General features: G+C 35.8%; 1 protein-coding gene across 1 annotated transcript; it reads right to left on the reverse strand.

Moving 5' to 3' along the window:
* Positions 1–1,030: 1,030 nt before the first annotated feature.
* On the reverse strand, positions 1,031–11,257 carry LOC112467998. Its single transcript, XM_025036988.1, has 3 exons — positions 10,991–11,257; positions 1,312–1,646; positions 1,031–1,229 (listed from the first exon to the last, which is right to left on the reverse strand). The coding sequence occupies exons 1-3, from the start codon at positions 11,255–11,257 to the stop codon at positions 1,190–1,192; spliced, it is 642 nt and encodes a 213-aa protein (XP_024892756.1). The 3' UTR covers positions 1,031–1,189.
* Between the last annotated feature and the right edge of the window lie 2,208 nt (positions 11,258–13,465).

The following is a 13,465-nucleotide window of genomic DNA, read 5'->3' on the forward strand; positions in this document are numbered from 1 at the left end:
TCTTAAGTCTTAGGGCTTAAAACACCTATTGTATAGATGGGCACTTACTCGTCCGAATTTACGTTAAAGAGTGCGAGAAAATCAATAGTCCTAGTCTTTTTTTTTTAAATTTATTTATTAATTTGCAAACGTTGTTGCTAATGTGCCGGTCACATACTACGTCGCTATCCCGATCGCGCATGCCTTCAATCATGTCATACGAGACACGTTTCGCACTTCACGCAAACTTTAAACACATTTAATCACATGGATTTTATATTAGAGACATTTTATGAGTGTGTGTAAACTTTCGGTTATGTTTCGCATAATTTATTATTCGATGGGTTAAAGTTAAAGCAATAATATGTTTCATGTAGAGAAAGGAAGCCGTCTCTCTATGTATAGATGAACTATCTTGAGTGTACTTGGCACATATCTATTTATATTTTAAATCAAATTTGTTTTTTATTTATACAAACTTCGCATATGCACTCTCTAAATTTCTTGGAGTAGAATCTTACTTGAAAAGAGTGAGATCCCACTCTTACGAATAATGAAAATACTGCCAATCTAAATAGAGCGAATTTTTACTTTGCGAAAGAGTGCTTATTCACTTTTTTACTTGGAGTGATTGTTCAACTCTGGAAAGAGTGACATGTTTCACTCCCGTTATTCACTTTTTACTTGGAGTGATTGTTCAACTCTAGGTAAAGAGTGACATGGTTCACTCTAGTGTGGAGTGAAGATTTCAATATTCTTTTAGAGTGAGATAATATTTATTTCACTAATGTCCATTTCTACCAATGTAGATTAACTTCAATCTCGGTTTATGTTACTTTTTATCCTTTTCTAATTTTTGTAACTAGAAAAAAGATAAAAAATAAACTAAATCGAGATTAAAGTTAATCTATAACATTGGTAGAAATAAACATTAGTGAAATAAATATTAATTATATATCTTTATTGGTAGAAATAGACATAAATAATTCGACGCTCCTGATGAGTTACTTCATAGTATCTTTATTATAAAGTGAAAAGTACATTTTAGGAGCACTCTGGTTATTAAAACAACTCATTCGACACTGTTTTATTGTAATTATCAATAATCTTTGATTGCTTTCACTTTAATGTCTGTAGATTTTCAGATATTGCTAGCGGATGTTTATAAAATTGCACGGCCGTATATTCCACATGTGCTCCGGTCTAATTCCTAATTCATTTCGTTTTCATCATCCTCAATCCCATCGTCACTATTAATATAATTATAAACTTTTTAGTGCGTTTTGTCAGTAACGAGAACATAAAAAAATATTTAGTCCAGTAATTACATACCTTTCATCATTTTCTTTTAGCGTTACATTTTGTAACGTTGTTTCTAATGCAATGCTGCATCCTTTTGGTTGATGAAGTTGCATTACGCAGGCCGTTATAAAATCGTAAAAGTTCACCAAATCGGATGCGAAGTCTACGTCAAAACAGTAGTGCAACTTTAGTAGAATGTCGAATGCTATGATAGCATTAGCTCCAACTTGGATCAAATGGCCATCGGTCATTATATAATAAATTCCTCTTCTTTCTTGTCCTGTCTTGGAACAAACTAAAAATGGTTGAACATTTCTAGTTCCTCGATTCGCAGGTGCGAGATGTAACAAAAGATCATCGGATGCCTGAAAATATTTCATATAAAATAAATAAATTATAAATTATTAAAATAATGTTAAATTGGCATTAGTTTGGTCACATTGTAAAAATATGATATAAATATAAATAATGACTTTTATTCAATACAATGATTAATGAATCTTTTTAAAAGTTAAGTAATTCGCTAATGCTTAAATTGATATAAGCAGTTTAATTTTTGATCAAAAAATTAAATTTATTAAGATTGGTGAGTTTTATATGCGCGTTATTCAAAAGTCACTAAAATATTTATTAATGAATAGTTTTACGATTCTTCATATTTCATCAACTTATATTACAAACAATCAGTTATTATCAATATTCAAAATGTTGGAAATGTCTTGTATCACAAAGTTACCTTAATAAGAATCACTCAAATTTTTTTTACTTACATGAATAAATTGAGATCCGGATACATTTGAGATCCGTACGTCAAAAAATCAAAGCAATAGCGAATACGGAATTTGAATTTACTTTTTCATTATAATTATTATGGACGATAATTGTTTCTTTAAACGATGCTCGTGTTCGGATATCTATATTTCGTATCGTCGCTTTGAATTTTTCGCCGTTTCAAGAGTAATTTGCTGGGTGTTTCTAATAGGTTGAGAGTGTGAGATAATATACGAAGTATTAAATCGTCTTAAAAAAAAGTAACATGATATATCGACAGTTTATTAATAACATATTTTTTATGGGATTTATAGTGCAAACAAAATACATGTGCGACATTTCTGATTATTTTTGGACGATCTTAATTAACCGTTGATTCAGTTGTATTATACTTGTATATTGTATTGTACGGTATACGTGTTAAAATGTATCACCTTAAAAATTACCTTTTTTAAAAGAAAAAGAAAAAAGAGCGCCATATCCGCGCCCGTGAAAATAGTTATTGCGAAACAATATTGTTTTAAATAATTTTTGTTACAAAAATAGTAATATCCATCGTGCCAGCTGAGCATGAGTTTACAAATATCAGCCGGTGTCGCCATTTTTTGTTATATTGTATTTTAAACTTTTATAAAGTCAATTTCTCAGTGCGAGGAAGGAGGATAAACCATTTTTTTTCCTTTCGTTAGTTGTTATATAAAATTAAATTTATGGGATGGACGTGTTCGTGACGATGATCGATTGGGATATAACGCGAAGAAAGTTTTGCTCCATTTTTTTAATTATCAATTGAGACCAGTGCAAGCTATATAGGCAAGTCGACCGTAATTTCCAAACTTTCAAAGTTGCTCGATGGCTCCTTGCTCAGCCCTCCTCCGACCTGGTTTGGCCGATGCGGATCGGTAGGATACAGTATCCCGCACATTGCTCCTTATCCTTACGAGGAGAGAGACGCGACCCCGTTGTCGGGCTGCCGCGAGGGCTGACCCCCGAAGCTCATTTGGCTCCTTCTGATTAAACTCGAGTCAGTACAATGTTTACGCTACCGCTGCACTCCTCGCCTCATTCTACTTCCGGCGTTCTCCATTATTCGCGAGATTACTCATTTTCCGAGCAATTTAACTCCTCAAAATTCACGTAAATGCGTTTACGCGCGCGCTCACTCGCGCAAAACTTCATTCTCATGATACTCGTCGTAATCCTCGATTTAATACATGGCACAGTGTACTGCTTTTGATAGCGACAATGAACGAACGACATGTCGTACTTATCAAACAATTGTTCCTTTTTGCCCTTTTTCCTCCCTCTTTAGACTTTCTCTTTACCTACTCTGGGATTACTTATTTCGGGAAGAAAGAAAATCTTCCGATGCGCGGATTCATCTCGTGCGCATTACGCGCTACGCTATTTGCACTTCTTCGCGAAATCGGGTGGAAGGCATTTTCTCGAACGAGGAAATCGCAATTTTCGTCTGTGACATCGGAGTGGGGAATTGTCGTTTTTTATCTTGTGAAAATGAAAGACGGTAAGCAATTTTGACGTCTTTGGAAAAAACGAAACAAAAAAGATTGATAATATCATAAATTTCAAATTATTAAATCGTACATCGTACTTAACAAGTACAAACAATTTTTTTAATTGATAATTTAAATTGTGTGAATTTTAATTTAACAATAAATGAGAAACAATCTAAAAGAACTGCAGGTGCCCTGTTTTTACATTAAAGTAGCTCTTAAATATGTACTAAGATCTTGACATTATAATAGACTATGCATATTATTTAAGAAAATATTTATTAAAGTATAAGACAAGTACAAATAGTATTCTCTTCGTGTCTCTTTTAAATAAATAAATTAATACTTTATAAAATAGCTTTTTTCTGTGATTTTTGTTTGAAATATTTTTCTTACATAATAATTAACAGAATTATTTATGATAGACTCGATCGAATGAGCAGAAAAAGAGACGGTATACTGGACAAATTTACTGATAAAACTTTACCAGACAGTTTCTAAACTCTCTGCACGTAACCTACGTTGATTAAAAGGGGAAACTGTCGTGTTTCCCATTGGGTGTAAATATTTGCTATTACTGTCGATAATTGAACTACGATTGGGTTATTGTGTTGCAAATAGTATTTATAGCATAATTAGAATGTACACGATAAGCTAATGCATCTGTAATGCATATATCTCTTTCTGATCCGGAATAAATCTCTCCACACGTAATTAATACAATTTTAATATAATCCGAATGCAAATTATGCTCTATATGATTTTCATTATACAAAGATAAAGACAAGAGGATGAAAATAGTTTCTTTGAAACTTTTCTCTGCTTACTTTGAGACAATAAAATGATATTTAATCTTATATCTGTTATGTTATGATAAAATTTATATGATGTTCTAAAATTTAATATTGTGTTTAAATTAAGACCTAATTTTAGTCTATATTATACATATATATTGAATTTTTCCTTTTTCTATTTTTTCAAACTAGAAAATTGCAGTGCATTGTTTTCATTCTTCTCGCTCGTGGCAATTTGCATTCAAAATTTTGTTTTTGGCAGATTCTTATGAAATAAGCGATCACGAGATTTCTGGTCGAGAGAGAACTGTCCGCGAATGTGACGGATGAGGTGTCGGAATTCACCGAGAAGAAAGCGCAGGAATGATGTAATTGAAGACTAGGATCGTTGAAAAGATCGGCGAACCGTCATTGGTCTCGCCGATTTCACCGTCGCGTCGTCGTCGTCGTCGTCGTCGTCGTCGTCGTCGTTGTCATTTTTTTCCCGGCTGCATAGCGATTCAATTGAAGCATTAACTAATTCGCGAACGACATCGTGTTTCCTGACGGCGACGTCGCCGATTTACGAGCGACGGGGAAAAAGGAAAATGAAGGATATTCTCAATCCAGAAATATTGCTATTTCTTGATCGCGATTAAAGCGTCAACTAACGCCGTGATATTTTTTACTTTTTTTTCTTATTTGTTTTTTTTTTTATATTCTTCATAAAGTATCTGCATTATAGTAGATCCCATCGCGCTATACTTATAATAGTTAAGAATTAATCTTTTCATACCGATAATAAAATTGTGGGAAAGCGAATGACATAAAATTTTTGCGCGCAAACGAGTTTCGAAATATTAGTCATCGACGAAGTTTGTTCGGCGGAGAAAAATTTATCAATACGCGCGGGGATATATATTAATTTCGTCGGCGTACTTTCTCAAGCGGAATTTTATTCCGTTTCTTATCGACGCGCAGGCAGTTATTGGAAAGAATCCGGTGATTTATTACTCCATTCCTGCTCGAATGTTCCAAGGGTCGAACTACGGAGGGAGAAACTAAGGCGAGGAATTCTTCTTTAGCAAAAGGGCTGTTTATCGGGAATGTTTTTACGGCCATCACCGGATTTACTTTTCTCGTATAAATTAAGTCTTTGTGAAGTGGAGCTCTCTTTAATGCTTTAAGTGTACTATTGAAGAAAATTCACTTAAGCGTTCAATTGTAGATAGTAATTAGAACCTAAAGTAGTTGTGATTAGAATTATATTTAGAAATGTTCATTTTCCAAGAAGTTAATATTTATTGCTTCTATAAATTCTTCTTATAAATGTCAACATTGATGACGAATATAAAATTTTAATAGTTAAAGATTTGTAATTTATGAGACATTAAATACAGTCTTTATATATATATATATATATATATATATATATATATCTCTCTCTTTTTCTTGATATTTCTGAAAATCCAAGTAAGTAATATTGATTCTTGCGACGAACGCGCCGAGAATAAAAAAAAATCTTCCATAACTAACGCGTGAGAAAGGAATGAAGAATATTTTTCCACTAACTGCCGTGACGCATGTCAGCTCGACGACTTCATCGTCGAGGAAGCGTGCTGGAAGTCGTATACTCCAGCTTCACCACACGATTTCCGCATAGCGTTAAGAATTGCATTTGCTGCCCCGTTTCCCTGCGCCGATTCCCCAGCGGAAATCGGACCCGATAAAATGCGGAAACCCTTGAAAATTTCATAACGTTCCATGCGTTTCGCAGCCGCATTCCTTGAGGACGAGCTTCTCTCTTTTCCACAGCACTCCGTGCAGAGATGTTTTGAAATGTCCCTGTTACTCGTGACACACTTAGAATTCTATGGCATATTTTATGTGGATGGATAACCGTCCTTTTCGTCTTAACGCTTTATTTGATTTTCTACGAAATTGTTATTAGTATTTTGCAATAAATTTTTTATTTAATTCTCGATTTTTATGTTATACTAATATGCAATTAAAATGAAGAGACACGGTGTCTCGCGCCAAATGCATGCACAAGCAGCGAGATCGGACCGTGCATCTTTACATGAGCTTACTTGAGCGGATTATTGGATTTTAGTAATGACTGGATCAATCAAGTTCTTAATCCTCGGACGGTCGCGTCAAAATTTGAAACAGGAACAGTGTAGATCACATCCCAGAGTATTTTTTTTTTGTAAATGTTAATGAAGAAAAAATTTTTACTTTTTTTTATGATTTTATAAATCTTTAGACTTATCTTTAACATAATTTCTAAAGTAAAAAAAAAAAGACTTCCAACAATGGTAAAATTTTTTATTATGATCGCAAAAATATACTAACTGGGGGTGCCTAACACTCCACGCGATCTTCCGAGGATTAATAAGCTTAATTAATGTAAAATTACATAAAATTCGAGTCGCTCTTCACTCTCTATAAATCATTGTTTTTAACTTATTTTTTTTTTAAAGTTAGTTATTAAATTATTCTCAGATATTAGGTGTCTAGTTACGAAAAATATTTCCGCTCCAAATATTTTTTGTCAATTATCGGAATGTTACGAGTTGATAAATATCTGCGATAAATATGATTCGTCGAAATTATTTGAAAACCGATTCGCTTGAATGATCGCGACCGATTCAGAATAGAGCAAGAGTCATACGAAATGATGGCAGGGTTAGAACCAAAAGCTGCGAAAACAGTGAAGCGGTCCTTGAATTCGATGGTCCGAGAACATCCGCGTGACAATGAGAAATGTTACTAGTGCGCGTAACGTATCCGGGCTATTCACGAAAGCTCGTATCTTACGCGTAATGATATCTATGGGAAAACATATATGTATAATATTGGATAGGATTTGATCCGCGAAAACCAACAATATATAATACGTGATGAAGTTTTACAGCATTGTGTGTGAATCAATAACAGAATTTTTCTATCGATGCGAAATAAAAAAAAAGAGGTCGTAGTTTTTGAACGAAATACTATGTACAATTCAAATATAAATATTAGATATATACATAGTATAGTTCACACGATACCACCGATCAATTTTTGTCGTTTTGTTTATAGCTCGACAAATTTTGGAGATTATTTTTGTCCAAGAATTTTCGACTTTAATTAATCTTTAAACATTACGCCGTATTACGAGGTAATATTTAAAGATTTTTGTGCGGTAGTCGTTGGAATCCATATATAGCTCCGTTTTATGAGAACACTGGTTCGCGAGAATCCAGTTTCGCACGCGCGATATATATCGTTAAATTTCATGTAGGGTCTCGCAAACCTAGTATTTCTAATCGCGGCATTCTCATTCCGGCGATGCGGCATATCATTTAATCATCACCGTTAACTTCCGTGCGACTACGATCGCATGCGATATAATGCTTGTTCAGATGGAAATACGCGCGGTCATATAGCGACGTCTTTCTGTTGGAGTTACCGGTACAAATAAGTGAACGTAAAATACTATGGCGGCTTAAATTGCGCATGGTCCCATATGAATTTTCGTTTTAGGCGGGCGAGTCCCGCCGCGGGATGCACTAGAATCGCCGTATTATGATAATCTATCGCCCATATGATTCTTCGATACGCGCCTTCGGATCTATCTGTCTCAATTTATAGCAGGGGTTATCGCCGGACAGGACACGAATCGGTGTGAGAATTCCACCGCGATTATTATGCCGCGCGATAGCTCCGGCCGGCGAGCACATTTGACCATTCAATGGGTAAATTTAATTCCAGTTTTGCTGGGTCACACACCGCAATGTTTGCTTAATGATATTGGAATTTTTGTTCTGAAATTTGCTGCAATGCAGAAATTTCGATGCGGATTAAAAATATACTATTAAAAGGGCAATTGCGAATTTAGCTGCGAATTTATGCATCGGGAACAATGAGCGGAACGAGCCCGGATTAAAAAGATTGAACGTTTGTGCAATTTAGTAATATGCTTTTTTGCGTCCAAATAATTTTACGGAACAAGAAAAATGGTAAAACTCGGAAAAAGCAATAGCGTGAAATCTCATTGAATCTTCGCTTCGTGTGCGTCGTATACATTAATACAGTCGATTCTTTATATAGATCACGCTCCGTCCATCGATATACACCGGAATGTTCGTCGAATGCACCGGAATCGCCGTATTATGGTAATCGATTGCCCATTCGCGTTCACGATACGCGTCTTTACGTTCTTTTCGGGCCATGCAAGCATGTTATGATCGAACGTCCCCGTAATGTTTGCAAAAATTTCTATGGATCGTATATAGCGTGGCGAGTGTGTATTCGACCGTTGAAGCTTCGTTGCACTGCATATATTCGCTTCTTTTTCATGATAATATATCACAATTCACCCATTCTTTTTGAGTTAACGCAGTGTTAACGAGAAAATCAATTGTTATGATTTTATCTCTTGATATAGGGTAAACACGGGTAAGATGGTTATTACAGGAAGCAAAGTCGTGCCCGAGACCTGAAGGTCAGCAGAATAAGAGAATGAAAACGGGCGATATAGAAGTGTACGTAGATATATCGTATAAACGTGTTCAGGGTGCGCAAGAATTTGTAGTGCTCACGATATGTGAAAACAATATGCAGTATTATTTTCGAAACTAGGTCAAATGCAAAATGTATTTTTGTTGACAATATTTAACGCAGTTTATAAGAGCCACTGTAAGCACAGTAAGAGAGATGTATCGAAGAGTAGAGAGAATGGGAGGTTTTTCAATCAGTCTGGTTTTGTGCGAGGCCATTATTGTTATCGTTATCATAACTCGATACGGATTGCGACTGGAAAAACCCGATGTTCCTCGTACGTCCATTGCTTATTCCTGGACTTTGAAGTCACGTAGGTTTGGTAATAAAACTCATGCGATGGGAGTAAAGCCGCCGTTTCACTCTACTTTTGCCTAAAACAGTTTCTTCGAGTTAGCGGAACTCCGAGAATTTCGACAGGCACGACAGAAGTGGTAAGCGCCCGTCGCGTCGCGGCAAACTCTTTTCAGAACGCGCAGTTTATTTCGTGTTCCCTGCGTTATGAGAATTTCGACGTGCATCATCGATTAGCATCATTGTTATTTCTATTAGATTCTGAGCATTCAGAATCTGAATTATCGTCTGAACTATTATCTTCTTCATCTCGTCCAGCTCCTTGTGCTGCTTCCAAGTATTGTGATAGGTATTTATATGATTTCTTTTTCTATGACAGGTTGCCTATAATGAGTTAAGTGTATTTTATCTGCATGACCCATGAAGTTTGCCAGTGATGAAATTTCATTCTCTGATAAATTGTAATTAATACACATGGTCGCTATATGTTTCCGTAATTCAGTTGCACGCAAAGTTTCAGGATTTTCAGCACCGCATTCTACTGCATACTGTCGCAACAGATCACATGCCAAGAGGTATCTATGCTTATTTTTTACAAGAAAAGGAAGACCAAACATATACGGATTCTTTGTTGAAACTTTTGCAGCTTTTCTATGCTTTAATATTATATCAATGCAATCTCTCAATTCTCCCGTCAATAGAATTGGTACTGTTCGTCCAAGTTTACCTCTTAATGTAAAACGTACATATTAGCTGTCTCTTTGGCACGTGTTGAAAGTGCTTCATACATTTCATTTGTTTGATAAATTAATTCCTTCGTAAACCTTGTAATCTTCGATGAGTGTGTTCTTTGTATCTTTCCGGCTCTACGACGGTTGAATACTTGTACTGATGTCAATGTTACTTTGGCGAGTTTAAGCCATGGTTCGTAAGAAAATCCTTCTCTCAAAACGTTATAAGCTGTTTGACGTTTTTCTTGTAAAAAGTTGTGAAGCCTAATAATATCCGATTTAGAAGGGAGAACAATTCTTTTACGTCTTTTATTTTGATTCATTGTTTCAGATATTGTTTTCGTAATATGAGTTGTAATATAATCTTCTGAAAATACTTTTAAAAAATCTTTAGCAATTAATTTTTTATCACAGTTTTCTTTTCTAATATATCGATTAATTAACATTTTTCCAAGTTTTTTTATTAAACCTCAAAGTGACGATGCTAATGATGGAATTTTATAATATTTTCCGCATAAAGATAAACCTGCTAATGTGTTAATTGCTTCAATACAGGCACTGCTGTATCGTGGAAAATAAATGGATGCAAAATCTGTAATGTCAGAACATTTATGTTTCAATATTTGTAGTAAACGGCCGACTCTTCTTAGTTTCTGTCTTATCATGCTATCATTATGCTCTGATGCTTTATATTTTTCACACTGTTGATTTCCGAATGCAATTATTAATTCGTTATATCGTATTAGTCGTACTATGTCATCTTCTTTTAATACGGGAAAAACACGTAATCTTAAGACACTATATTCGCTTCAGGATGTATTCGACCTATTATTGTTTTTCCTAAAACTGATACCGCTCTTGTATCTTTGTTTCTAGGACCAATGCATTTTCGAGAATGATGTCTCCTTGTAGCTTTTACTTTAAAACGTGTTACAGAACATGCAAAATGTTTTTTTTTTGCCTGCATTAGTTGACAAAACAAACATTTCTGCATCTCGAGCACATTTTCCTGATACATTTAACGATGTTGATCTTGATCTTCTGGAACGGTCCCTTCCCAGTAGGCGAGCGCTTGTCATACGTTATCTTTCATGGTCTTGTACGACAGACGTTTGTGATTGTCGTCTAATCTACCCCACGCGTAGCTCGATGATTCTTTTTCTCCCATTATGCGAGAGGGAAATACTTGCACGTGTTGTCGCAAGTAATCGGCGATGTCGTCTATCGCCTTCTCTTCATCCGTGATACGAACTGTCATTCTTATGACTTTTGCGATGGTAGACTTTTGTGGATGTATCATCTCCTTTGCTACGTCCTTGGCTCTGAGTGGTTTAGACGTGACGCGCATCGCATCCCTATCTTTACGCGTGCATTTCTCCCATTTGTTGGCCAGTGTTTTAAGTTAAAAGGCCTTATTGGTGTCGTTTAGGAAACATTCGATAGTTGTTTCCTTCATCTCATCGTCGTTGACGTCGCGCTTAACGTAGTGTTTGTACGCGTATGACCGTAAGACGCTATGAGATATTTTATGATTAGAACTTAGTCGTCCAAAGTCGGTGTGTTTCTATCTTCGCCGTATGCTATTTCGTCGACGGCGTGCATCACCATCCATTGATGTCGGATGCAGTTCATGTGCGCCAGCTTTATATTACTACTGTACATATAATGGGTACAAGTAATAATCTGGTTCGAGTACGGGTTTCAGTTCGACCATACCTCGTTCGATGGAGTTGGCCTCGGAGCCGTTCTTCATCATATGTCGCGCCACATCATAATTATGTACGCGGGCTGCTCCGTGTAATGCCCGGTCTACAATCAGTCGTATGTCGGAGTCGGATGTCGGAACGTACCCGATGATCCAATGAGAAAAATTCGTTTCCGAAAAAGAAATACTCTCATTGGACCATCGGCTACGTTGCGACATCCGACTCCGACATACGACTGATTGTAGACCGGGTCTAACGCGTACGTTAGTAAATATGTTATTACGACTATTCAAAGAAATATTTTCTTGGATCTAAAAAATTTTTTCTCAGTGTGTTAATGGCGAGTAACGGTGCCGTTTTTGGTCGAAGAATAAATACGTCCGATTTGCTAAGTTTCGCGCTCGTGACTGACTTATGATGACTGACCGAAGAATTCGCTCTCAAACAAGGATGTTTGCAGGATGCAACTTTTCGTTGCACAATCCGACGCTACATGCGGAAACGGACACGCGGAAAGTCTCCAAGCTTCTTTTGATTGTCGAGAGCTCGCTTTTAAAGCGGAATTAACGTCGTATATTTTGATATCGAAAACTCGGCTTATTTTCTCATGTAGTCTCGTTTTAGTTTGATCCGCGATGTACATAAAATGAAGAAATATTTTTAGATACGTATAAATGCGAAAGTAAAATGTGAATTTCATATGAATGTGGAACTTGGATTGCATGATTGTATTATAGCTTATGTTTAAATAATTTTTGGGGAATTTACTTGAACGCATTACCTACAGATATATTTTCCATTCCATTAATTACAATTATACGCACTACATAACATATTATTAAGAAAATAATTTTTAGAAGTGTTTTCAATTTTTTTTTGCACTTTTTTTTACTTAACTCTCCATGTGTAAACGTGGGTCAACGGCGTTCAAGCCAAAATTATATCTGCTCGTAACTGTAAAACTTGCAAGCCTGCCAGAAAATATTAAATAAACGATGTTCATCAAAATGATTATAAAATCGTTACCTACAATGTAGACAGATTTTTTCCGATAAATTTTTTTGTGAATTTTTTCAGATTAAAAAAAAAATACTTGTAAGGTAGGGAAAAATAGCGTCGAACATGACAGGCCCACGTGTAAACTGGGAAAGTGTGCACCGAAAAAACGTATGCACACAAAGGGTTAAGTATTGTATAATTTTTTATGCCCACATTACTTTTTTAAAAATTTAGTTTTACAAATTATTTGCTGGTTGCACGTAATTTGATACATATATATATTACGATGTGATCAGCTACAGAAGAGTATTGGAGTCTAAATGAAAAATCAGAATTAATATTTCATGCTTTAATAGTTGAATGATTTCAACTTGCGTATAACATTGATCAGAAATGTGAACATTGAGGTAAACGAGACAAAGCAGAGTATATGAAAAGCCCTATTCATCCACGATCGGAATCCGCGTGTCCAAAATTGCATCCTATGTATCCGTTGGATCCAATGCTTTGCCACGCGGAATTTTCCGATTCTTTTCGATGTATGCATTTTCGCGTACTTTGATGATGAAAAGCAGTGGCCATTAAGAAATCGTCGACACTAAGCAGGAGCAACGGCATCGAACGAGAAATACAACGGTCAACGCGTATTTTTGTCGTTAGACTTCTTTCTTCTCACAAACGCCCGTTATTTCGTTCCGCGCGCAAACGTCCGTTGTTTTTCTTCTTCACCCTGCGCTGGTCGTTCTCTGCCCTCTTCTCGCACTTCTCATGGACCGAGATCTCGAATTTGCCGTATCAAGCATTTTCGCCTCACTGATTTCACCGGATTCAGAATTCCAATCGCTGATCCA

Source organism: Temnothorax curvispinosus, unplaced genomic scaffold (assembly GCF_003070985.1).
Source record: "Temnothorax curvispinosus isolate PA1 unplaced genomic scaffold, ASM307098v1 QBEX01017960.1, whole genome shotgun sequence".
Taxonomy (NCBI): domain Eukaryota; kingdom Metazoa; phylum Arthropoda; class Insecta; order Hymenoptera; family Formicidae; genus Temnothorax; species Temnothorax curvispinosus.

Coding starts and splice junctions, on each gene's coding strand:
- LOC112467998 (XM_025036988.1), bottom strand. CDS start 11,257: ATGCGCGTCACGTCTAAACCACTCAGAGCCAAGGACGTAGCAAAGGAG. Junction 1,647..10,990: donor ACAAGACCATGAAAGATAAC/GTATGACAAGCG, acceptor AAATATTTTCAG/GCATCCGATGATCTTTTGTT. Junction 1,230..1,311: donor CTAAAAGAAAATGATGAAAG/GTATGTAATTAC, acceptor TTATATTAATAG/TGACGATGGGATTGAGGATG.